At 43.0% G+C, this 25,910-nt stretch overlaps 2 protein-coding genes across 4 annotated transcripts; one reads left to right on the forward strand and one right to left on the reverse strand.

The window, feature by feature from the left end:
- The first annotated feature begins 469 nt into the window (after positions 1 to 469).
- On the forward strand, positions 470 to 1,476 carry LOC116925817 (elongator complex protein 6). Its single transcript, XM_032932592.2, has 2 exons — positions 470 to 604; positions 690 to 1,476. Exon 2 carries the CDS (start codon positions 693 to 695, stop codon positions 1,437 to 1,439), a length of 747 nt encoding a protein of 248 aa, XP_032788483.2. The 5' UTR covers positions 470 to 604; positions 690 to 692; the 3' UTR covers positions 1,440 to 1,476.
- LOC116925793 (BAI1-associated protein 3) lies at positions 1,472 to 25,828 on the reverse strand. 3 transcript variants are annotated; one of them, XM_032932556.2, is made up of 25 exons: positions 25,748 to 25,828; positions 24,617 to 24,885; positions 24,250 to 24,544; positions 17,250 to 17,415; positions 14,982 to 15,152; positions 13,462 to 13,528; positions 12,814 to 13,348; positions 12,245 to 12,289; positions 11,601 to 11,757; positions 9,848 to 10,051; positions 9,057 to 9,409; positions 8,841 to 8,969; positions 8,467 to 8,583; positions 8,319 to 8,370; positions 7,709 to 7,878; positions 7,474 to 7,591; positions 7,168 to 7,275; positions 6,606 to 6,680; positions 6,408 to 6,512; positions 6,158 to 6,285; positions 5,853 to 6,078; positions 5,500 to 5,715; positions 4,934 to 5,388; positions 4,658 to 4,866; positions 1,472 to 3,302 (listed from the first exon to the last, which is right to left on the reverse strand). In XM_032932556.2, exons 3-25 carry the CDS (start codon positions 24,342 to 24,344, stop codon positions 3,211 to 3,213), a joined length of 3,993 nt encoding a protein of 1,330 aa, XP_032788447.2. In that variant the 5' UTR covers positions 24,345 to 24,544; positions 24,617 to 24,885; positions 25,748 to 25,828; the 3' UTR covers positions 1,472 to 3,210. The 3 variants fall into 3 exon arrangements, with proteins under 3 accessions (XP_032788447.2, XP_032788448.2, XP_032788446.2); XM_032932557.2 differs by lacking the exon at positions 25,748 to 25,828 and adding an exon at positions 25,345 to 25,500; XM_032932555.2 differs by lacking the exons at positions 24,250 to 24,544; positions 24,617 to 24,885; positions 25,748 to 25,828 and adding an exon at positions 22,166 to 23,051.
- Positions 25,829 to 25,910: the final 82 nt, after the last annotated feature.

Consider the following 25,910-nt stretch of genomic DNA (forward strand, 5'->3'; position numbering starts at 1 on the left):
TATTTTGATTGAATTCTTCATTTATCAAAATATATTTTAATGGAGTTACAATGCATACATATCGTTTTGAACCCGCCACAGTTCTGATGGAATGAACTTCATCAATCATCATGGCGAAAAATCCTATGTTCATCACAAGTTAGTAAGACGGTAAATTGTTCAAAGATAGTTTTTCCTTCTTTATGCTCATCACAGTACATTGGGTCAACCTGGGGGGGGGGGTCAACTACTTATGTAGCGTTGAGACTAAAAATTGGCCAGGTCTGAACTAAACCAGCAATAAAACCTGAATTGACACTTTTGAACTGCTTTGTTTACCTTGTTTATATTGACAGTATGTTGTAGGACAGTGTGTTGTAGCCCTTCGCCACCACGAGCGCTACCGTGCCTACGGTCGTCGGGGCGAACCCTACCACTTTCTATGGTCCCCCGAAAAGCCGGTAGGGTTCGCCCCGACGACCGAGATCAAGTTGTGACAATACCTCTAGATGGCACTCATCGTACCATTTAGAAAATGTTTCGTCTGCTTGTTTACAACATAATGGCAACTTGGCAAGACATTTTAAAATATCGTGGATAAAACGAGATAAACCACGTGAAACAGGTACAAATTATCAACAATATTTATTACAAGTTTTATAACATCTTGATGAGGAGATTGAATTTCTGGATTATTCGACTGTTTACAGAAAATGGCGGACACCGTTATGAAGGCCTTAATGCTGGACAAAATTCAGATAGATGGGAAATCCGTTCTAATTGTTCAGCATAGTGACGGATCGCCATTTGTCCATTCGTTGTTAACCCACAGTGCCCGACAAGGTCGAAGAATTTGTCTAGTATCATTTAGTCAATCGATTGGCTACTACCACAATGTTGGAACCCGTCTTGGATGGAACCTGAACAACCTACTGAGTAAAAATCAGGCTGTTTTTATCGGTGGACTGCATACCCTCAAGAATTCTTTCCAATCCCAGTGCCCTTCAAACCCTTTCAATTTTTTGTTCAACCCTGCCTCATGTCCTCTTCAGGCTCTATTTTTAGCTATTGAAAGTGTTATCCTTGGTTGGATTGAGCAGCCATTTTCTGTGGTAATTGATGAGCTTGACTGCCTCCTCAACTTAGGTATAGAACCTAAAGAAGTAATCAAGTTCTTTCAGCAGTGTCATTCTCTTATCCAAACATATTCAAATGGTTCCCTAGTAGTGTCAATAGGTGTCACACCCCTTGACAAAGAAATTACTCAGTGTAGCATGTTGCTGTCTCACTGGTCAGACTTGATTCTCACTGAAAGGGGACTCCAGACTGGAAAATCACGGGACTTGACTGGTACACTCACTGTTAAGTGGAATGTTTCTCCATTTTCTGAGCAACACTTTCATTTCAAATGTTTTGACCGTGGAGTTAAAATGTTTGCCCCAGGCACAGCTGTGTTGTGACAATGTCTTGTAATAAAATCAAACACTTTCAATGTCATTTAATAAGTTTTATTACTTATACAGTATGGTGACTTCAAATAATATAGAAATAGGACCAGACAAGGACACATCCCCCAAAGTACAAGATAAATAAATATATATATATATATAATATATACCAGACAAAACTATTAAATAATAAAACCAAACCAAGATGACTAAAAAGAAGATACTAAATGAAAGATAGAAATGGGGCATATAGTCCACTGGGGATGTAAAAAGCCCCACGAACATTGGAATTCGGGTCTCTTAAAAGATCACGAATTCAAAAATACAACCCTGATTTATTAATATGAATAAGTCGACACTTTGTAGGTGTGGTCAATCACTTGAATGTATAAATGGAATTATGGGTACGATAGCTCCGCCAAATTGCAGAGGTTGCGAAATCGATTAGGAAAGCTAATGCGGCGAACCAATTAAACTACACTGGAGACCCATTTCAACAAAAGAGAAAATGGTCGGCCATTGTATAGTGTACAAGAAAGCATCGATAAATATTCCGGGGGCTAGCGATTTTAATTCAAAAGAAAAGAATGCAGGTAATGAATAAAGAAGCAGAGAAAAAGGTCTCGGTTACTTTTCAGACCAGACGGATCGATCAGGCAAGTCCGTCGATCGTGACGTAACTTCTAAAAATAAACGAGCGAAACAAAATGCCAACGAGCTCCACGGTGGGAAGCTAAGCGCATTCGTAAGCAATCAAGCGGCCAGACTTTAGTTTCTTTGTTTCTTATTTATTTTTTCCAATAGTTTCTTTAACGATACGCAGCGCAAGCGAAATGATGGAGCGCTTCTACGCCGCGGAAAAACAATCTACTTTCTTCTTTCCCACTGTAAAAACCTGAAAGAAACGGATGAAAACTTTGCCACCTCGTCAATCTTTGATGAAGGTCTCCGAAACCTGTTTTGTGCAACTTGGCGAAAGAGCAGAACAAAAACACGGACAACAAGGCAGCGAACTCGGAAATCTGACATCTACAACAAATAGATGAACAAGTTGGAAATGAAAGGAGAACAAAAAGAGTGGCTTGGACATCTTTTGATTAGACAGGTGGAAGTAATAAGTTGCCTATACTTAGAAAGGAAAGAACACGAGTACGAGGAAATAAGCTGTAACAAAAGACCCGAAAAGATCTTTCACATTTCCCCCCGTGTCTACCGGTTACATTGGGATGGTTTAACGTTTCTGAAAAAAAGAGGCTGCCACTTTTATTTTGTTTGGATTCCCTTCTCCTTGAGTCATTTTTTATGGATTTTCTTCCGATTTCCATTCGCTGACATTGAATGCAAAGCCACTTTGGCAATGGCTGCTGCCTTACAGCAAAGTTAAGTTCTTTGATTACATTGAATATTTCCGGAAAAGCGTGGGAGTTTAAGCATTCTTTTAGATGGCAACAAGATAAACCACTTTCTCATTCTTTCGTCAGAAGCCAAAAAGCCTCATTGAAATGTGATATAGAGAGCTACTGGAAAAATAGACGAATTAGAATAAATTGTAAATGATATAAAATTGAATGTCAGTAAAGTAGTGGAAATATAGATGCGGGACCCAAATAGAAAATGGCGATAAGAAAGAAAGGCGATAGAGAGATTTTGATATGTTAAATATATGTGTGTAAGAAAAGGGAGAATGAAAATGGCACACTCTCAATTGAGTGCACTTGTTTTTGTTTTTGTTGGATTTGAAGGGGGGGGGTCCATCCAAGTTTACGACGCCACCGATCATGTTTTAGCTGACGACTCGTTCTCTTTGCTTTTTGGCAAACTCTTGCGCTGTTCGGTCCCAAACACGCGACTCCAACACCGACAGGATCGGATGATCTAAATAAAAAATTTGAAAAAAAGAGGGAAAAAGAAAGAGACTAGACAATTTGCTCTACACGCAAAGCATATAAAATAATGATTGCTGTGCACGCTGGCTAAGATCCAAATGGAAGCGAAAAGATTTCCAATTCTTTCCTTCTTCTTCTCGGTTATGATTTACCTACAGTCTAACTTGATCCTTCTCCTGTGTTTCGAATGCCACCTTCGGTATTTGTGGAGGGTGTGATTGACGACTCGTGTCCTGTTTTCATGACACAACGAGCCACACTTTGATGTACGTGAAAAAGAAGAAGCGTGACTTTACATCGTTTGGCAACTGAGAGCATGACATTAGCAAACTCTAGCCAGCTCACGCTCGGTATTCTTAGCGGCGTGAATCGAATGACAAAATGACTAGCCTAACGGCCCTACTTGTGTACCATGTCGGTGTAGGTACACGAAAGGAAGCCATAGCCAGCTGCTAGCCACTAACATGCCTCTGTTCGTGATCAGGAAAGGGAGTGCGTGTCTTACCTACAAGTTTTCGTACGCTATCGAACGCAGGGAACGCGATAAGGGAGCCGATCCCCTGGATATTCAACTTCCAACTACGCCAGGATTCACTATAATCTGCCCTATCCCCTCTTGTGGCCCTTTACTTACATCGGGTTCTTCTTCCCACATCTTTCGGCGACATAAACATCTGACGGAAATCCTTTTTGTTCATGAAAAATTCAACGCCCACGAGACATCGGCTCAATTTCAACATTGAAAAGCAAACTAATATGAGTTTTCTTTCATACGCTCGCTATTTTCTTTGTGCTGTTTATCAACGCATCTGTTCCCTAGAACGAAATTGTTCAAAAGCAAACCCTTGCAGAGATCTGTTTGAACAGTGGGAAAGTTGGGCCGCTTCGACCTGTTGGGGGAAAATAAAACAAGGAAACGCTGGATAATAAGTGTTGCGGGAATCTACAGGTAAACAGCCAACCGCAAAAGGAAGGAAAATGAAAACCGTCGACTGAGTGCTAACACGATGCACGACGTCCGTTGCCACGGCAACATAAAGAGCTGTGGCGCTTTTAAAAGAACGATGAAAGGGGATGAATTAATGTATCCCTAAGACCATCGTTAGTTACGAGCGAATAAACTTCAAACAAGACGTTATGGCTGCCTCTTTCTGCTCAGTCAGATATGTTAGAAAGACCTAACGTTAGAAAAAAATTCCTCGTGTAGGTAACGTCTCCTTTTAGTTCAACAACCGGGAAGAATCAACAACTTGCCAGTTGCTACGATGCTTGTACAAACGCATCGGAAAGAAATGAAAACAACCCAATTCCTTGCTGTCCTTGTTTACCAAAGCTTTAACCTACGTTTGTTTGGCTGATGCATCAGGACCAAGTCGATCTGTTTGAGCCCGTGAAACGTGTCCAGCCCTTGCGGCGTTGCCGCAACTCCCGGTACTGTGTTGAGAGACAGAAGGGCCTCGCCGGCGAAATCATTGGCCGTCAAAACGTCGTAATCCATAACTGTAAACAGAAGCATGGCCGTTTCCTGCCGGCATTGCTCCAACGTCACCGGACTGCCAATAAAATTCAAATTAGAATTGAGCAAATTGCTTGCAATTGGAATGAAGAAAGATGACTCACAATTCAAAACACTCGTCGAAAACGGGATGGAGAGTGCGCCGTTTGACGGTGGTTTGCTGTTCGCCGCAATTGGGGAAGAGGCGACGCGGCAGGAGCTCAACGATGACAAACGGGTCACTGAGTCCATTGGGATCCAACGGAATGACGTCCCTGGCGGAAAGGATCTCGACGCTCAAGCTGTCGTGGTGGAAGTAGACGCGAATGTTGAGAACGCCGTAAGGAGCGTCGATCGTTCCGCTGCCATGCAGCTGTTGCTGCTGCCCCAACCGGCCAATGTGATACAGATCGATCAGCTGCTCCGTTTTCGCTTTGTGCAGGGAGATTTTTTCTTCGACCCGTTGGTACGTCGGGCACTTGAGCGCCTCCAACGAGAGGCCCTTGCCTTCCGCGTGAAGGAAATTCAGCAGCATCTGAAGGGCGCTGTGCAGTCGGTCGTAAAACTTGCAGAATTTGTCCTAGAATTGTACGTTCAAACCATAACTACAAGGGCGACCGAAAAAAAGAGAGGAGAAAGAAGAAACCTCAAAGAAGAAAAGAAGAAAAAAAAAAAATTTTTTTTTACTCACTCCGCTGGATACTTCAGCCTGAGCCCACAACTCAACGAGAAGCACGTCCCAGATGGCTGCTACGCATCGTTGAAAAGCGTCCGGCAGTAGATTGGGCTGCAGGTCGAGAAGAATGTGGTCTAGACAATCGAGTAAAGGTGCAGCTGCCTCGTTGGCCGGTAACGAGTCCGGCGACCAAGCCAAGTGAAAAATATTTTTTTTCATTTCACTCCTCATCTGATGTAACGTTCAAAAAGAAATCAAGAAAAATTTGCAATAAATAAAACGGTATATCATCAAAGAAGAAAAAAGAAAATCAATTCGGATGCAACTAATCGAATTAAATTCGTGTTGGGATCGATTGCTCACACTACCTTTTCGGCTAAGCATCCAGCGACTCGCAAAAGCTTGTTCTCGTAGTGATCGCGGGCTGTTTCCAACAGATTATGGAAAGCCTGCCTGGCGCTGTTATCGTAGCTGTTGATGCCTACACATCCGCTGATATTAGGCATCGCACCACCGGCAATCATTAAATAACCTGGCGATGTCAGCGTTCCGGAAACTACCGACGGCGATCTGGATCTACCGGAGATTGGACTCCTGTTTAAGACAAAACATCACAAATGAAAGACTAAATTCATCGTTTCATGTGTTTGCTGAAATTGAATATCAATTGAACCTCTGAACGTCAAGCAGCGCAGTGTTTGGACCGTCAACCGCAGAGACGATGGCCGTCACCCGGAGCGTCTGCGGAATGGAAGCCAGCGCATTTTTGACATGCTGCAGGTTATTCAAGTTGACGTAGACCTACGTCATCGATGGAGTCAACACAATAAGAGACGTCAATCACGATCAAAGAGAAAAGGTTTGTATGCAGAAAACCGCTTTTGTTTTATCTAATATATGTTACACAACATCAACGGACTCACTTCTTCGACGACGGCCGTATTTTTCCAATCATCGGTGAAGAAACCGTGTGTTTGGATGCGCAGGAAAATGAGGTCGGCGTAAACGATGGCGCTCGCCGTGATCATCTTTTTAAAGTCATTACAACCAAAAGGAAAGGAAAATGAATTCAAACAATTCAAAATAGTTGTTTCTTTCTGAAACTCGTTTTGCTACTCTACCTCTACTAAACTGTAGACAAACGGATAGGAGGAGACGAGTTCCGGCCACGCCAGTTGCTTCCAAAAATCACAAACCTGCAACCGCAAAGAAAAGGCTACCATTTTGATTTGGGTGTTTTATCAGTTTTTCTCGGCGAGTAAATTGATCATGCGGAGTAGGCGGTCACCGCTGGGAAGCCTTGCGACACAAATCTCTTCTTTGTTAGGGTTCGGGAGGGGCAATCAAACACAATACACAACGATGGCGAGACTCATTCGTCTTCGTTTTGTTTTTCTGCTTGGCCGAACGATGGTGCGCTACCTTCCGGACAGAGAGACCAACAAAGGCAGTCCCAGCCACGGACATGGCCGCCTATACTGATGTCACTGGGTCATTAAAGGACATCCGGCCCGGTTGAATCATGCTGTCCGTTCGGCTTTTTATTGTGTCACTCTTTATCCCTCCCCTGTTCGCCATGCAATAAGTTTGACAGCCACAGAAAAACGATAACGACAGTTGTGTTCAGCCTTTGCCACTTCCCCCCCCCCCCACTTTTTTTTTTCTTGTTGATATTTTACCAACCTGATAGAAGCACGACGTCGTATCGATTGCCGAAGTTGAATGCTTCAGGTAGGGCTCGACGTTAGTGAACGAGTCCAACTCGACTGCAGACCGCACCCGGTTCAATGCCTGACAAGACAGTAAAACTTTTAATTGAGGAACACGGTATGTTCATTATGTTTCTAACGGCTAGGTAATAACGTATAAGCCTCGTCCCTTCAACTGTCACCATCATTATTGGTAATATCGCACAGTGTATAACGCTGAAAGACATCAAGAGGGGTAAATCCTCTTATCTACTATGTCGGATAAGGATTAAGGTCTCACTTTTGAACGGGCGACGATGAGCCATTGTTCCAAAACGACTCGGAAACAGTCGTGGCAATTTAAGGCGGCCATTTGGTGACTGAGCGATATCTCCTCGGGCGGAGCATGATCTTGGAACCTGCCGAAAAGAATTTAGAAAACGCGTAAAAGTCTTCGTTTTTTCTAATTTCTTGCCTTGACCATACGAATGAATCATCAAAAGAAATTACAGTTACTGACGAGGGGTTAATCTTACTTCTGTAAATCCTGTAAAGCGATATTCAACTCGAAAAGGGGTCCTGCGTTTTCAGCGGAGCCCGTCTCGGCGCCGTTTCCACCATCCGTCGTACTGATAGTGGGGCCATTGGGGCCGTTAGGAAAATGACTGCGGATGCTCTCCAGACGCGAACTGAACTCTTGAGTGATCTGTAAGGAGGGAAGAAGCCAGTCACCGGAAGACAGTCCCAAAAGTGGGAGATGGTGGTGGGGGGGGTGAAACAGAATAAGAAAATCACTCCAAGAATCAAAACTCGAAAGAGAACTTTGCCCACAACACGAACTTGAATAATGCAGTCTAAATTGGATGGGCTAACACCCCATGGAATTTTCCTTTTTCCAGAATCAGAGCTCATCAGACCGAGAGGAAATAAAGGAATCAATAGACACTGACAGTAAAAGAATTGGAAGCGATGGGGTCCCCATGCTTTTTAAACATTTCTGAAGATAGACGAGCCCCGGGAAGAACAATCTAATCGTTAGGGTACGGACTTGATTTCCCTCTTTTTATTTATTTTTTCTACAGCTGCAGTCAAGGTTTGAGCGCCCATGCATAAACCATTAACGAAAAACCTTGCGAGATGGCTCACCATTTTCATGTGATTCTTGTAGACAATGTTGAAGTAGGAAACGTTGCCAATTCTGCAATTTCGAGGAAACAAAAGGAAAACAATGTAACGGGTCAATACACTTGTTTTACGTGTTCTCAGAGGTGCGTTAATTGTTCTCAAACAATACCTTTGAAACACATCGTCGTAAATTTGATGGGAACGTGTTAAATCAGCATAGACGCGATTGGTCAACACCGTCAATCCATTGATGACGGTTACGAGGTTGGCGTCAGTGGGTACGCACCTAAAGGAAGACAAATCTCTTATGGTACGTGTTGGGTTACCACGTAAAAGTATATTATTAGACACCCTAATGTCTTTTCTCCTCAACCAAAAGGGGAACAAAAGCGGGTGGGGGAACGAAAAACTAGCAAAGACAATAAAAAAGGATGAGGCCATCAAGGACTCGCATGAGGCTCAAAAGGAAGCTTACAGGATGGAGATAAACAAACGTGCACCTTGGCGTTGAACCTGTCTTTTTTTTAAATGGCACGTAAATACCTTTGTAATTCGGAGGTGAACCATTCAGCGGCCCCTTTGCGAATGGCAACGACGATTTCACCGCGTATCTCCTTGTGGAACGGGCAGCAGCGCCGGAAGGCTCGCATTACATCCAGTTGCATTAAACACCTAAACAATAAAATGTAGATAGAATCAATAACTGTTCCATGTAACGACGAACAACAACAAGAAACAACTAGGAAAGAGGATGATTACTTGAGAAGAAATTCCAATTTGGAAGAATTGGACAATCTATGGCTGAATAGGTAGCGGATCTTGCGGAGGCAAGACAACGAATAATCGATAAAGGCAGTGAATGACTCAGCCAGGGCGTCCTCTTCCTCGCGTGAAAGTGGTTCCGTAGAAAACGACGACCATTGGTGGTCCAAATCATTGAGGATGCGGAAAAGAACTGAAAAATGGAGCGACTTGTCCGGCAGTTTCCTGGCGTACGCTATCCATCGCACCACATGAGACTGCAGCACCGTCACGTCGCCCTGGATGGCGTGCTGGTGAAGGATTGTCAGCGCCGCTTGTGACAGTTCGCCCGTCCATTGGGACGGAGAGTTCTGTCAACCAAACAAAATAATTATATTGAAAGGGAAAGTCAAAATCAAACAGAGATGATCCATTTGAATTTTTGTTTGTTTTTGCCAAAGTTCAAAGAGTTACAAAAAAACAGCGGGTAAAGAATTGAATTAAACATCCGCAGCGATGGAGCAGCATTGCGGTAACTAAAGTTTACGTTGCTGCAGATGCTGTAAATATACGCGTGTTCGGATAATAGCAGAAACGGCCAGTGTAGATCCTTTTCCTGGATAGCAGTCAATGATTTGCGAGTCTCGTTCAAATTTTCGTTTGAAAGTCGAGTTTGTTTCTGCCGATGTAGCGACAACTACTTCCATTTTTCTTTTTGCTGCTGCATCTTTGTTGATCTCTACGTGTGTGCCATGCGTCCTTGTGTGTGTGTGTCAAGCATGTCTTGTGATGAATGTTGTCCAGCTTACCTTGAAACGCGAGACTTCAAAGTCGATAAACACGCAGTGCAGCTTCTCTTGCTGTTTGATCTCGGTCCAATTGTCCTCCTCGCTAGTGCCGAGATCCTCGCGTGTTGACAGCCACAGTTTGAGATGGATGCGTCCCTGGATAGTGGAGCGTTGAGAGCGCCCTCCCAGCTTGTACCAGCATTCGATGCCCGTCGACGGGATTTCCTACCGTCAAAATTCACGCGACAGACATAAACAACTAATCAAGTAAAACGACATCGGGGAGGCATTGATTGGCAGCGCATACTCATTTACGTCGAATATCAATTTCGATAATACCGTAGCTACACCTGGTAGTCTTAGCCCGAGGAAACGGGAAATTAATGTTATGGTTTTCCAGAGTGACGTGCATGGCAATGAAAATCAATTTAAAATGAAGACACTGCTGCTGAACGACCGTTACTGTAACAAAGAACGCATCCGTTTACTGCTGACTACCTAATCGACTTTGGATGTAGTCTGCTTGATTGTTTATTTTGTGTAAGTGATCGATTTTCCTTTTATCCATAAGTGATTTCTTTTGGAAAGATTGCTTCAACTAGGGCAACGATCGAGTCAAACCCAGCGCCGTGCTTACAATGTCAAAAGAGCCGTTGCGTAGATCGTGCTCGAAAATCTTGCGACTATACTGCAGGCAATGCGTCGACTTCAAACGAAACTACAACACCGTTTCAAAAATCATTGCTTCACTTCGTCTCTCCAAACATTACACATACATATTTTTTTAAAGGTAGGAAAAGGGGGTTGCCGCGTAAGAGTTGACAACTTCCAGTTAACTCCAGTTACGGCCTCTTCTAAGTTCCCTTTTAGCTTTTAGCCCTTGGACCTTTTGAAGCGGCAGTAAGGAGAATGGAAGATACCGTCTTTTCATAAAGTGGAAAAGCCGGTTGATTGAAAAAGAATAATCATTAAAATAAAAAAATTCTAAAAGATAGAAAGATGGCGAAAAGAAAGTGAAAACCCGTGCTGAAAAAAAAACTAAATTGAACAAAGAAGGGACAATGCTACAGAAAAGCTTCGGGGCTTTCCGGACAACAAATCCTTCTTTTATTCTCTTTTCTTCCAATATCTTTCCCCCTTTTTTTTTTTTTTTTCTGTACGGATCCTATCTTCTGTTGTGAACTTTTTACGCACAAAAATAAAATCAAATGAAATAATAATTAAATGAAATTTCCCCCCTCAATAACGAAGAAATATGTTTCTGCAGGCAGAAGCCCCGCCACAACAAAACCGGACATCCATCTCAACAATGCCGAATTGCGTGACACGCATAAACGGGCTTGCCTTACGAATTCAAAGGGGAAAAACGAATTAGATTTTCCCCCGCAAAAAAAAAACAAAAAACCATGACACACAACCTTCATTCAATACATTTTACAGCGAGGCGGCTTCAATGACATTCAATTGCATGATAATCGTTTCTCGTATTCCCAATTCCAGACCAACCGACGGTATGTCCTTACGGGAAACTTGAAACATCGTCAGTATTCAACGGAATTCTCTTTCTTAGCTGATTTCTACTGGTCCGGCTCGTATCGATCGCTCTGATCGATGGCCATGCATCCTCTCTCTCTCTCTCACTTGTTGGTGAAAACATTTCCTTTCAAGTCTTTTGAGAACTCCCCCTGTTTTTCGCAAAAACATTTGATTGTGCCCTACACTACTTGAAATAATTTGAACTGACGCTACTGAGAGTTGAATCGATCTTGATTACCTGAAGTGGAATATTGACGCAACCGAGGAAATCGTCCTGGGTGCCGGATCGTGCCGACTGCGCGATTTGTTTGAAGAAACGTCCAAGGCCCTTGACTCCGCGGACCTCGTTCAGTTTGCTGACGGCATCCAGTACCGAATACTCGTCGTCGTGATCCCTGATGAAACGTGAATTACAAAAAAAAAGAAGGCGATCAATAATTTTGCTCGAAAGCGGCTAACATTAACGCATAACTTGAGCATATTTTGTTTTGGTCGTAAATTCGTAACAAATAAAACCACAGCTTGCAACGATGCATCAAATTTAGTTTGGCAAACGAGACCCACATATGAAATTGCAGCTGATCTGCATATTGGCAACGAGCGGTACTCAGGGCGCCCTCATAGTATCAAGTCTCGCACAGTTTCGTACGCAACAAAATGCGAATATTATTTGCCGGTGAAGTTGTCTGCATGTTCGTTGTTGCTGAGCCAATTTTCGTCTTCCCTGCGCTCTACTTGCGCATATGGAAATGAGTCAATGAACCCGCCGCTTTCATTTCTCACCCAACTTAACGTGTGTCAAAGTAAAAAATGTCTAGCCCAATAAAATTAAACAGCCTAGAAACCAAAAATAGTTAAAAACAATAGAAAAGTTGAGCTTACCAAATGTCTAAGTGGAGTGTATCACTGCAGACGTCGTCGATATCACTGGAGGAAATGGAAAAGAGGAATTAGCGAGGCAAATCAATTGGACGTGGTAAGTCGTGTGAGCTGATGCTAAAGAGTCTCTTGACGACGCCATCCAACAGAACATAACTGATAGGGAAACAGCTCAATTCCACAAAAATTTAATGCTCCCCATCAAAACTATCAGGTCGGTGTAGGTTGAAGCCGGGAAGGGGACGCAAATTGAGAACCCCACTTCATCCTCGACACGTAATTAACAGGAGTTAACAACAAAAAATCAGCGCTTGTCGTTTTGACAAGACCGTCAAAGCCAGTTTTCGAATCACCCGCTAATAGAGTTGTTGTCAGTTAAAGCAGATCTGTGAACAACTCTGCAATCTATGATTTTGATCCCAAAAAAAAAGGAGTTGTCTGTTGATGACGGACACGTAAATCAGAAAAAATCCCATCCATTCAATCATCTTCTGCTGATGGAAATTCATTTCAAAGTTTTGGGTGTATCATCGAATTCAGACAAGTGCGTCGCGAACACAGACTAAACTTACAATCGGAATTTCTCATTCCATTTCGGGTTGAGCGTGGCGCCTTTGACAGAAGTGGCCCGGATGAATTTGGCCGGAAGAGCGGCGTGCAGGCTGTCTCGCTGTTCTCGTCCGTGCAGAATGCAGCTGTTGCTCGAACTGTTGCTGTTGTTGCCGACGCTACTGCCTACCACGCTGATGGTGTTGCTGGAAGCAGGGCCGAGACTCGGTCGGTTGGCCGGGCCAATTTGATTGCTGTTGCCTCCGGCCGATACGACAACAGTTGACGTCACCACGCTAGGATCTTTACGTTTGAAACTCAGCCTAAAGCTGGAATGCTTCTTCATTTTCTCGATGGGTATCATGGAAACAAGCGAATCGCGTCGCTGGTCACCGGTCGACAACGAAACCGACGACGTCGTTGGCAACTCCTCGTTAGAGCCGATTGTGTCCAGCGGCGGTTGTGTCAGCTGCTGTGGAGACGGCTGTTCGGCCGACCCCCTGTTGCCGGAACAACAACCCGGTTGAATGCCCAACATGCAATACGGATCACTGAATCCTGTTAAGAGAAGAAAAAAAGGATGGTTATTCAATTTGTGTGGCTACTGTCCTTTTAAAAGAATCTAATTAATCAAGGATTATTATTCCCATGCGTAGGTGTTTTCCACTCACCATTTGGATCTTTGGCTTCCAGGCCTTCAGCTTCGATAACTGTCACGTTGAGAACGACAATCGGAGGCTAAGGAATGGAAAAGCAAACAAGAGAAAATGTCTTGAATTTAATGAGCAAATTTCCAAAGAAAAAGTACAAAAAAATAATAAACACAACCAGATCCGTTCCGACTCGCATTAGAAATACAATTAAGATTACAATCCATTTCTTTTTTATGTGATTCAATTTTACGGCTTACATCTTGTTGACGACATGTGAAACAAGAGAAAATTATAGTTGGAAAACAAGGACAAAAGCGCTGGAGATCCTTCATCTGGTTGTCTTTGACGGTGAACGTTATTCTTTCAAACACGTCTCAGTGGGGTGGGACTTGGTTCTTAGAAAGAAAAAAAAATTTGATAATTCCGCAGTGTAAAGGAAGAGAAAGGCACAAGTTGCTACGAAACGTTGAACGAATCGTGTCAAGTGTCATCATTACATAGGGAACCCTAGTTTGACTGCCATCTCCACATCGACTCCTTGGCGTTTGCCCCGTTGCCACTTGAGCAACGCGACGTTGGAGATGTAGAGATCCACAGTAAAGAGAGTCGCACGTTGGCTGCCTCCATCTTATTTTTTCTTCCCTTCAACCGAGAATGTCAATAACACAACACGTACTACAAAGTAATCGTGCTGCTTTTGTTAAACACATGGAAAGCACAGATGTAAATTGCATAATGTACAGCGGATGCGATAGGCCAGTTGTCAATCACATTCTCCTTGTGCAAAATCGATTAGAATTTTTTTTTTCAATCCGGCATCGCGAAATGGAACAACATGAAAGTTTAACTTTCGCTGTGGTCGGATTGAAAAATTCGAGTAGTTTCAACGCACGATATTGACCGATTTCCAAAGAAATCTTAATACGCAATCCAATAGCTGGAAAACGCAGATGGCTGGCCCCATTTCGAACGGTTTTAGAGCAAAGTTTGAGAAGAACTCGCCTGAAAAAAGAATTTCTCATTTCTCTCATTTTATTCTTATAGTGAATAAAAACTTTCCCGAGGATTCCAATCCGTTCTCAATGACCTTTTTTTGCGTCTTATATTTAGCTCCTTCTATCCGTTTTTTTCATTTGGCCAAAATCCGCTCGATACGGGATTGGCACACAATATTGGCGAAGAGATTCTTTCTCATACGTAACAACAGATGGTCTAGCTGTATTCAATCATCGAAAAGAAGGAGGTTATCCAACCACCACATCTTGCTGACCCGAATGGATCTGAAGAAGCGCCATTTTTCCTTCCCGATTGATTGAAAAAAAAAAGGCATTATAAAAGGAGCAGATGTTATTAGAAAGGTTATTCTTTGCTGCGCATATTGACGCCCATCATCATGGACCCGTTGCGGGTGCGAAGATGAGCGCAGTGCGCATTTTTCACACCGAATCGATGTGCACCGCGCTTACCGCAAGAGCTACACAGCGCGTACGAACAAAATACGAAAGAAATAATAATACCGTGTACATGGCGTTGTTTACCTTTTCTTCACTAGCGATGGCGTTGCACCTGCGGTGGTATTCTTGGCCAACGCCAAAGGCCGTTTGGGCGTAATGAACGAGATCCTCTTTAAAGTGGTGCGGATACTTGGCAGAGTGAGCTCCCAGTTTGTGGCGTATAGTGTACAGCACCTCGACGTAAAGCTGCTCCATCTGCAATATGATAAAATAAAAAACATCCAATTAGAACGACACGAAAGCTAGAAAACATATTGGCCATTGTTTGGCAGATGCTGCGTGTATACTTGGTTCTCAAGTCTTTAGTCCTTGTTGAAACTCAATTGAGAATTGAAAAGGGGGTGGGCAGAGGAAAATTGAAAGTCTGGAGACAAGATGAGATTACAACAACTTTCGCTTTGCCTAGTCTATTTTCGCCATTGATTACATTTCCATACGCAACCATGTCCCTTACACTTCTACCCTAGAGGTTGCGCTCCTAATGTAGGCTACTCTTCTTCTCTGTGAAGCGCATTTTCATTCGATTTGCTTCCTTTTTTTTTTTCGCCCCTTCTTTCAGTTCCTTCTTTCCGGTTTCATTCTACCCCCTGCAGTGCGGGATCTTGGCCCATCGTCATGGTCGATAGTGTCTTTATTTTTGGAGCGGATTTCGGATCGCATACGACAGCACGTGTTGCTTCCTGGAGCCAAACAACAACAAAAAAAAAGATATGGTTAGACGGTCAGCTTGGTTCCCCATCTGATTTTCGGCTCAAGGACTACCGGCTCTCTCCAGAATGTCGACGGCCGCCATATCGACCAGCTCCTTTACCAAACATAAATAAGGGACGAAAGTGGGTAGCTAGTAAAAGGGGAGTAGGTCCCACGCAACTTGACACTTTGTATAGCGAGCCGAATAGGAGGCTCAGCAACGATAACTTTTAAGCGCGTATAACCAAATGGAGAGGAATGCACAAGATCAAAAGCTTCGCGCGCGCACCAAAGACGCACACAGCAGCTAATTCAATCAAAAAAAAACTCCCTCCCGTAGCGACATGGCCGGAGAAACAACGAGCCTCTCGCTTTTCGCTAGCTCCTCCGCCGGAGTAGGAAGAACAATAAACGTTTGTTTGGACCTTCTTATTTTTATTTGCTCTACTCGAGAGACACAAAGAGAAAAGAGTCTTTTAATCTCATCAGGTGGCGTTCTAAGAGAAAGAGAGTGCTAAATCTACGTACACATAAAAAATAAACGTTTAAACTACTTTTGACAAGTCCATTTACACCAAACATTCACACAGCGTATCCCGCTGCGAGAAATGGATTGCTCCGACGGAAAACTGATGCACACAAAAAAAGAGGAATGGCAATTTTTAAAGTTACGAGAGAGAGAGGGACGGGAATATTATCGTGCGTTGTCGTATACGCAGCCGAGTAAGGAGGACGGACTGACTCACTTCAAAAGGCGAAGAGTTTCTTTGTTAACGGGCCCAGCTTTCAGTGTTCTTCTTATTCTACTACTCTTTGCCCGTTGCAGCTCATCTAGATGATACAATGCACTAGATTGGCCTCGTCGTCTTATACGAGCAGATCCGTAACAATCCTTTTGGCCGACAATGGCGCGGATGCAAAAAGGAAAAATAAAAGGCGGAAAAGTGGAGCCATGGAACAGGAAATAAGCAGCAGGGGATGATGTCTTGCCCCGTACGATTTCCGAACGAGTTGAGCAAAGTATAGACTCGATGCACAAAGTTCGTCGTTTCTTCCTTACTCTTCTGTCTCGCTAGCAACGAGCCAATCAGTCCCTTTCTCTTTAACTGTCTCTACGACGACTACGACTCGCCTGACAGTGAAATGCGCCATTTTTTCCCTCCTTTCTACGCTACATCGAATGCTTGTAATACATCCTTTTGTAATGATGTGATTAAATCGCTCCCTGGCAGGAGAGTGTGACGGAAAAAAAAAAGGGGGGGAAAGCAGGATATCTGCTAATACCCTAGGATGAACATTTTCGATAGTGTAAGGAGCGAAACAGTGTGTGGTAAGAATCGTCGTGGAAACAACAATAAAAAAAAAACGATTGACAACTGTTGGGAGAAAATCCATAGCAAAACTAAGAAGAAAAAGAATAAAACGCGTTTTTATGATCGGTAGTCTTACCTATCGATCCAACCATTCTTTATCTAGTTACTAGCGAGCGCAAAACATGGTCGAAATGAGATACTAACACGCAAAAGCCTTTCCAGGCTGAAAGTGCACCGGCTGCATTCGTAATGGATGGCACACGGAAGTAGTTTAATTCAAATGTCGTACCTCTTTGGACGAAATAAATTGAGATGAATCAATCCGGCCATCGCCTTCCGACGGCTGTGCAACAAGCGGTTGATCGTCCTCTCGCATAACCTGAAGTCGCCTGTTCTCCTGTTTCCAGCACAGCGCCGTGTAGCTCTCGAAGAACGATCCGTCTGATTCTTGGACGCTACATCAGCCGGACAGGTCATATGATATTGATGCCAAATAAACAACAACAAAAAACAAACAAAATAATTGGGTTATTCATCTTAAATTACGGGAAATAATGAGGAATGAGAGAGAGAGGCTATAGAACGGTCATTATACACAGTAAATCTGAGCGTGTATCAAGAGTCTGAAAAAGCTGGGATTGCAACTCGACGGTCTCACAAAATCGATATTACAAGAGAATTTGCGATGGTAAACCAAACCAGTTCTTGAAAAACGAGGGGAAGATCTTCAACGAAACGCAGTCGATAGCAAGTTGAACGCGAAAGCGGATGATGATTCGGATAAACAAGTGGAGCCCCTTCAATCCATAGTTGAATAACAAAAATTGATTCGCTTCTTCGTACAGGATGGGGACACATCGATCGAATTCCATCATTTTCGTAACGTAACATCGCAATGGCGGAACACGGGCAATAAGAGAGGCCCTACTTTGGGAGTTTGGGTAATTTGTTATAATTAGAAACCAGGTCAAAACTGCAGCGTTAGCGCACAAATGGTTTCCTATTCACCGGGCTTTTGCAAGTCGCCTAGGAAACACCATGGCTATCGTTTTTTGCTGGTTCTCCCTTCATTAGCAAATGGACAGCTACCGACTGAATTATCTAACAGGCAACCGTGACGGATACAATGCGTTGCAGTTCTCCGTTAACATATTCAACTGCATCGCAGTTTATCACTATGCCATTGTTCTAGTGATTGTTGTTGCTGCATAGCATGTGCTATGCGAGATTTTTTTTTTTATCATGAAAAAAAAAAAGAGCCTTCATTGCTCTTTGTAAATAGCTTTTGCTAAAACTTTAAATCGGATCTCTTCTTTTATTGAAAAGCAGTAAATAGAAATGACAGTCTATTAAAACCTGTTATCCAGAAAATAAAACGAACTTGACAGGGAGAAAGAGGAAATAAATAAACTTTGAACAGATTGAGGCACTATGTCCTCGACGAAAAAACTTGAACTGAAATCGACTCAGGAACAAACAATAGTTGGATCCTTCCGTAGGCAATCCTTGAAACCTTAATTTCAATAGACAACAGGTAAAAATAACGTGAAAAAAAGACGCAGGAAAAGTTGTTGAATTGACAACGTAAAAGCTTTTTTACACCACGACCGTGACATCTGGCCTATTCTTATTCAATTCAATCACCGTCGTCCCTTCATCCTTTCTATTTTCTTTCTTGTTTTTCTTTTTCGATGTTCTTCTATTTGCTTCTTACGCAGACTTTGCTCTTCAAATTTCAAACGCATCGCCTACGCAACGCACACACATAATAGATTTGTTTCTCGGAAAATCCCCCCCAAACCGGATTTATTATCGCATCGGTAAATGTTTGTAATTTCATCAGATAGAGTTCGAAAAATAGAAAGTAAGCCAGGCGAAGCGTATCATTTGGACGGTTAATAATACAAGTAAACAAGAAAGCATTCTACTTTTAGCCCAAATAGAACTGAGGTGCAGACTACCAGCGACGGTGTAGTTTAAGTCCAGCAGAGCGGTTTACTTGAAGGCCGTGCCTACACCTGAAAATATCAGCAGTCACGTATCGACCGAACGTTCTCGTGAAAACTGACACTCTGTCGAAATGCCACAACTTTCACCCGTAACGTCGCTTTAAACTTTTTTTTGTTGTATTTCTGTTTTATACGTTTCTTGACCGTAGGTATTTTATTTTTTATTCCATCATTGTTCTTTTTTATTTCCTTCTTTTTCAATTCTACCTCGACACGCTCAGCCAATTTTCATCCTTTTTTTTCCCCCTCTCTTTTTATATTTCATTTGATTTTATAGGATCTATATACCAGGGGGGGGGGGCACTCGGTTAATGATATGGCCAACGACCAAAGTACTTTTTACTATAATAACACGCCGCAGTGCTAGTCGGCAAAACCACCTGATTCATTACGGGAGCCACAGCGGGATTGGCAAATGGAGTACATATATACACGACCGGGCTTAGAGAAATCGCGCAAAAAAGCTTATTCTGTGTAACCCGCAATGGAAAATGTATAGTGCTTCTGCTTATTGGAATACAGCTGACGACTCCCGCGGTGCTGGTGCTATCGCCTAAAGCTCACTACCTAACTAGGAGATGAAGCCTCTTAACTAACTTCTCTTTCAACCGCTGACCTATACTACGCACAGTGGCTGAAGAAATGATGAATCGACAATACTTGAAAAAGGAAAAGAAATAAAAACACACACGAGAGCAAGAAGCGAGCTCTTACAATGTAGAGTCAGTTCCTATGACCAGCAGTCAGCTGAAGATCGATGGCTCTATCCACATGGCGTGAAGTGCGTCCTACACGATAGTAACTTTAGTCCCGAAAGTTATTTTCCCCTTCGACTACTTCTTTTTATTTTTTGTGCGTATCTTGTTGGCTTGTTTCGTCATGTTTTTTTCCTTCTTCTTACTCCCCTTTGGGGGAAAAGAAGCTTTCCGTTTGATATATGGTGACTTTTACCTACGATATATTCAAATCCATTCTCTTTCTCGGAAGTTTTGACAGTTAGGCACGACAGAGTTAATTTTTAAGTCCACCCGTGTGCTGGGTCGATCGCCGCCTGATGGCACATTCAGTGGATTATTAGTAAAATTACGAGCACCAACCATTACAAACTTTTTCTGTTCCAATTATCCCACCCCGAGCAAAGAAAAAAGACAGAGTTTAGCAAAAAAAAATATAAAAATAAAATAAAAATAGAGCATTAATCATCAATCGCGACTTAGACTAAATCCATAGCCAGTCTTTAATAATTGTTCTTTGGTGGTGGGGCCTTTGATTTACAAGAGGGAGATTAGCGTAGAGACGTTTAAGTCGACTCTCGGGAAGCCCCGACAAAGATTACGTGCAACAGAAATGACTTAAAGAGAGGAGTCGAACATTAAAAGCGCGCAGGGAATTCCGGCCGCCCTTGTAGGCTTTATTCCATCGAGAAACGATTGCCTGTTATTTCCCCTCCCCTTTTTTTTTACGGAGCTAACCGCCGATCGTTTTGGGATTACTTCTCGTACAGGGCCTCGTAACATGGCAGCGATACTATATACAACACTTTTACTTTTTCCCCCTTATCCGGTAGACAGCCCGTCAACGTAGAAAGGCAATTCTATTTGGTCGATAGAGCGATACGAACACACTGATGATGTACAAAGCCAACCCAACTTGAGGAAAAACTCTAATCAAAACGACAACACGTCCCGAATGCATTTGGTTGCCGGTATTGGTAGAGGAAGAACGAAAGGTTACCTATAACAATCAAACTCGAATGAATAGAGTATACACCAGTGTCTGCGAAAGAAAGGTGCATGGCGTACGTTTATAAGCCCGCAGGTAGTGCACAATACACTGCTTGACAGCAGGATTATACGAGAAGGAAAGGCCAAAATCCAAGAAGCTCAGATGGAAGAAAAAAAAAGGGAAACTAACAAGAAAAAAGATAAATATTATCCTTGGAAAATGAATGGAAAGATTACTTCCTAGGGCCTTGTCTACCTTCCCATTTCCCTGTTCAAACTCATTTTTCCATCGAATCTGAGCGCGGATCGATTGTGACAGCCAATATCTTCCCCGTGGAGGAATCAAACTCGCATCCATTTTCAAGATGAGAGGCATCAAACATGCCCAGCAAAAAGCTTCACTCTCACTGCTAATAGACCCCGTGCACCATATACATATTTTGTTGTTTTTCTCCCCCGGCTGGATTTTTCATGTTCTTGCCTCTCACATAATATCCAACAGAATTGTCCGTTCGACCTATAGCATTTTGTCATCATCGTAAAAAGATCTATATGTTTTTGGTCTCCCGTTTTGCTGGCGTAATCCAATCGGACGAGAGAGGTTCGCAAGCGCATTAGCAATGCTTTTGCCCCTAAGAGCTTTCGGGTATATTATATGGGGAAGAAAAACAAAAAAAAACAAAACAGGTATGTGGTCTAAAGCGACGAGTGGCGTGGATGCTTTAATGCTGCAAAACATTGCACTAATAAAGGATAAATTGTAATATACGACTTTATTGAATTCCCCTTATTTGGCCGCTATAATTTTCCCCCCGTCCGGTTTCCTCTACTTTCCCTGGCCTTATTTCCTGATTTCAACTTCTTGCTAGATCACCTGGGTCGACGACGCACGATGGCGAGGCAATAAAATCAGCACGTCATTTCCTCTTGTAGATGACATGTAAAGACTCCCAAAAGACTGTCAGACTCGCGATGCATTTTAATGAATGTTCTCTTCTGTCTTTTCGGTAGCCTTTCTATCCACCTAGTACATCCGTCACCTCCCTATCTGATGGCAGAGCTTGTATTACACCTCAGGACTTTGTAATCTCTTCATCACTGGGCTTGCTACGCACGAAGCAAAGAACTCATTTAAAGCGCGGCTAGGATTTCTGCAGGCAAAGCTGACGTGAATGTAGCGACCATAAACGATCGATGACAAAATAAAGGCGTTTTAACAGAGGAGAGACAATCATTTTGGCCAAGACAAAAGATTCGCACAGAGCTGCTCCTCGACGCAACAAAGACTGTGACGAAAGATCTAGGTCGTTGATGGAACTCGGTTGGAATATAGCGCAGCTGAATTAAAAAGTTTTTGAGAACGCGAAAAATGATGCAAGTTGTGCAGAATTACAGGGCAAATGAGAGATTTGAAAAATTAAAGTTGGCTCTTATTCGTTTTTGTTGTTAGACTTGTTTCGTTTAATTATTACCCAGAACCGGTGATGGCAAATTGTGGCCAAGAAGTCCGACGATTGCCCTCGAGCAGAGCAAAAGTTGGCAAAAGTTTAGGTTCCCTCCGCTTGCCCGCCATGTGATGAAAAGATGGAGACAGCAAAGGTGACGGCGAGTGAATGGCCGCAAGAGCCGCCGTCGAAGAAGATGGCGATATCGCCCCGCCGGATGCAGACGGCACCGTAATCGATAGAGTCGATGACTCTTTGAGCGAAGCCGTCCGTCCACCAACGGCCCGTCTCGGGGAAGGTGGTTGCGATTGTGAAGAAACAGCTTTGAGCGATTTCGATCGCTCCTGGAGGAGGTGAGCCGACGAACGATGGACCGTACTCGGAGATCTACTACCGGCCTCACGGCTCATCGACGGCATGGGCATTTTCGTCATCGTCAAAGGTGGCGGAAGAATCGGATCGACACTGGAAGAAGAAGAACCGGCTTTTTCTTCATTCTCTCTAGAAAAGCGACGCGGCGAAAGGTTCAAACTGGAAACACTATTTGTCACGTACTGTTGCAGAGCGTTAAAAAAACTCATTTTTCTTTCTAATCAAACCAATTTATCTTCCCTCTTTTTCTTTTCGCTTTCCTTGTTTAAAATGAGTTGTTCGCCATCCGGGCAATTCTTTGGCCAGACACTGAAGCTCAAGTGCCGATAGAAGAAGCTCCGCACTGCAATAAAGACGTCAACCGACTGGTTGGGTCGGATGCATCTACCTTAACTTTTTGCCACCTATAAAGAAGGGATGGAGACGACGCCGAGTGGCGCAGAACCAACAAGAGCGAGATGCGGGTTTTCGGCGTGCACGCATGTGTGTAGCACGATCAAACACCGCCGCAGGGGTATAACCCACCGCCTATGTGTCGCGCACACGAACAGACGCATAGCCGGATGGGGAGAACGATACCGCGTCGGCGCTGAATATGAAAACTGTGTCACAACCAACGACATTTAACGCACTAGCGGGGGGTTAACTGAAACATAACCACCGTTTTGGAACAGTAAAATGAGGGTTCTTTCTTTCTGACACGCCGATGAAACGTTCACCGGAACCGGAGAAAGGGACAAATTATAGAATTTGGCGATCAATTGCCATTCAGTTTAATCGCTCGGCGAAACTGGACTATAACGAGATTTTGAACGCTATTCTTGACGGATAGAAACGGAATAACCAATGGATGATAGCAGCAATATGATGTGCACAGCTAAGAGTAAAGGACGTGGCCACTGGCGGCCGAACGCAACGTTATCTTGCGAGCTTACAGAATATGTTGTCACGTCAGACCGATTGGGAAGTTTGCAGTAACGGTGACAACCCCCAGACGATTCTTTCAAGACAAAATAAGCAAGTAGAAAAGGGAAAGAAAGCCTCTTCCATCTCAAGATCGGAAATTATTTATCATACACCACCAATGGAACATGTCCCAGAATTCTTCTTTTCGAGAGCGCACGTCTCAGACAAGAGTTGTGGTGACACGGGAGGCAACTCACACAAGCGATAGCGGAATTCATTTCCGACGGGCCTGCATGAGTTCCCATGAACACCCAAAGGAACAAAAAAAAAGTAAGGAAAAGAGACGCTAGAGACCTGTTATTCTTTTCCGCCCATCTAATGTTTACTACGGGTTCAAAAAATAACGCTTGATCTTTGGCCAAGACGTGACAAAAAAGTTGGAGACGCAGTTCTGTGGCTTGATGCCTGTGTGGTAAAAAACTATCCGCCTATTATTGCACTTTTTATATGGAATATGTACACGTTGTAAAGGGAAAGAATCATCTCTGATGATGCTACTTAAAATTAAATGCACATTGGGCAAAAACTGTTTGCCATCATTTATGCAGAAGGATGCATCACTGAACCCACAACGCTAGCAAGTGACCAGCTACTAAAACTACATCTGCCAAGCTCTTAAATAAAGTAACACCTGAATAAATAAAAAAAAGGGACAATTCTCTCTCACGTAGTGTGTCATGCAAGCGTAACAAGCATCAACAGACAGGCTGGCTGGCGAACATTCTTAGGACTAACAAAATGGAAAGAATTTTTTTTTTTTATGTCAAAACTACCTGATGCGTTCCGACGTCTGGGAGCCATCCATATCCGAAGTTTGGTGATGGAGTGATGAGAAGAGTAAAGGTGCAGCCGCCTGGCCGTTCACCATGGAACAAAAGAGCAGCAATGGACGCACGTGGTATATCTCACACCCTTTCTCATCGCGACTAGTTAGGTTCTACCTTCAGCTATCGCTTTTATCGCGGTCGATATTATGCGTAGCATTGACACGGGCCATTCCCACTGCCAGACGTTATCAGGGCTAGAACGAACATTAGGTCCCGTGTGGCAGCCGATGCCTCATCGCCACTACACATACACACACACACAAAAGTGAGACGCGAATGAAAGAAAAGTTGGCTTTTCATGATCATAGAATACCTTATAGTTAAGTTAGCCAAAAAAAAAAGCGACGATATGGGAATCTATCAGCAGGGGACGAGTTGATCAGTGCAGCCGGATATGTATCCAGCAATAGTAACATGAAAATGCTTTCGGGTTCCGTCATTCATGGCTGAAAGTTCATCATCAAAGGCTTGTTAGATTAACTTTTCTTATTAACATTCGAACGTGCTGTCATCTTTTAACGTCATCGTAATGAACAAATCTTGTGAATAATGCAACTTTTCATTTTGCACTTTTTATGAAACCTGTGACACATTTAAAAAAAAAAGAAAATTATAATTTGCTGACGTTAGATACATTTCTTAAGGAATGATACACGCGAAACAAGACACAATGGCAGGCACAGATGAATTTCAAGATACGGCCACCATTGCAGGGAAATAATTGGAAAACTCAAGTCTATGGCTATGAGTATTTGGTGACATTTAGAAAGCAAAAGGTTTGGCACGACACTATAGAGTTCTAACGAGGATCTCAGGCTGGAGGCGTGTTACTGGTTCACAGAGGCTAACAACCTGAAAACTAGACGAGTAAAGATTTGGGATCCAATTTAAATGAACCTTCGTATCAACAGCCAGCAGAATATGGCAAACAAGCAATTACTAAACCGCATGGCTAATAACTAGGCTACCCGTATGCGAAATCACAAGCTTACACTTAAATATACGGCTGCCATGTCAAGAGCTGTCAAGTCTGTAGATTACCGTATATAGATTGCCGTATAGACTGTTTCACCAACATGTGTGATTGCAACTTTGCTGCTATGGTTATAATTTGGCATCCAATCCTTCACAAAGAAATCAAGCCCAACAGTATAAAACAACCAAAGAAAATAACTAAAATTTGTGACAACATTAGGCACTGTGCTATCACAAACTCCTATAAGACTGAGGAACACGTGCTTGGGATAGAGATTTTGCTGTACTTGTCTTCACCTGTTACCTCACGTGGTATTTGCTTCTAGAGCAAAACCACTGTGCCACCATTATTAGTGCGGTTAAAGAATTCCGAAGAATTCTTTCATCAGATAACTATTGCCTGTTCTAACTACCGATGGCCACGCTAATAACGGATCTTGCAAGCTAAGCAAGATATTTTGAGAATTACCTTGCGTGATCCATGCAGCTAATGGAAAGTGTTGATTCACATTTCACATTCATGAGTCATGACTCATACAATGGATTCTTTTTTTGTAAGTCTTTCTCGGATTCGTCGCCATCTAGGGGCAATTTTTACAACAGAAAAACGTTGCAAATATTAAATTTTTCAT

This window comes from Daphnia magna, linkage group LG6 (genome assembly GCF_020631705.1).
Source record: "Daphnia magna isolate NIES linkage group LG6, ASM2063170v1.1, whole genome shotgun sequence".
NCBI classification, from domain to species: domain Eukaryota; kingdom Metazoa; phylum Arthropoda; class Branchiopoda; order Diplostraca; family Daphniidae; genus Daphnia; species Daphnia magna.

Coding starts and splice junctions, on each gene's coding strand:
- LOC116925817 (XM_032932592.2), top strand. CDS start 693: ATGGCGGACACCGTTATGAAGGCCTTAATGCTGGACAAAATTCAGATA.
- LOC116925793 (XM_032932555.2), bottom strand. CDS start 22,719: ATGAGTTTTTTTAACGCTCTGCAACAGTACGTGACAAATAGTGTTTCC. Junction 13,349..13,461: donor GGAAGCCAAAGATCCAAATG/GTGAGTGGAAAA, acceptor TTCTCTTAACAG/GATTCAGTGATCCGTATTGC. Junction 6,681..7,167: donor CGACGTCGTGCTTCTATCAG/GTTGGTAAAATA, acceptor TTGCGGTTGCAG/GTTTGTGATTTTTGGAAGCA.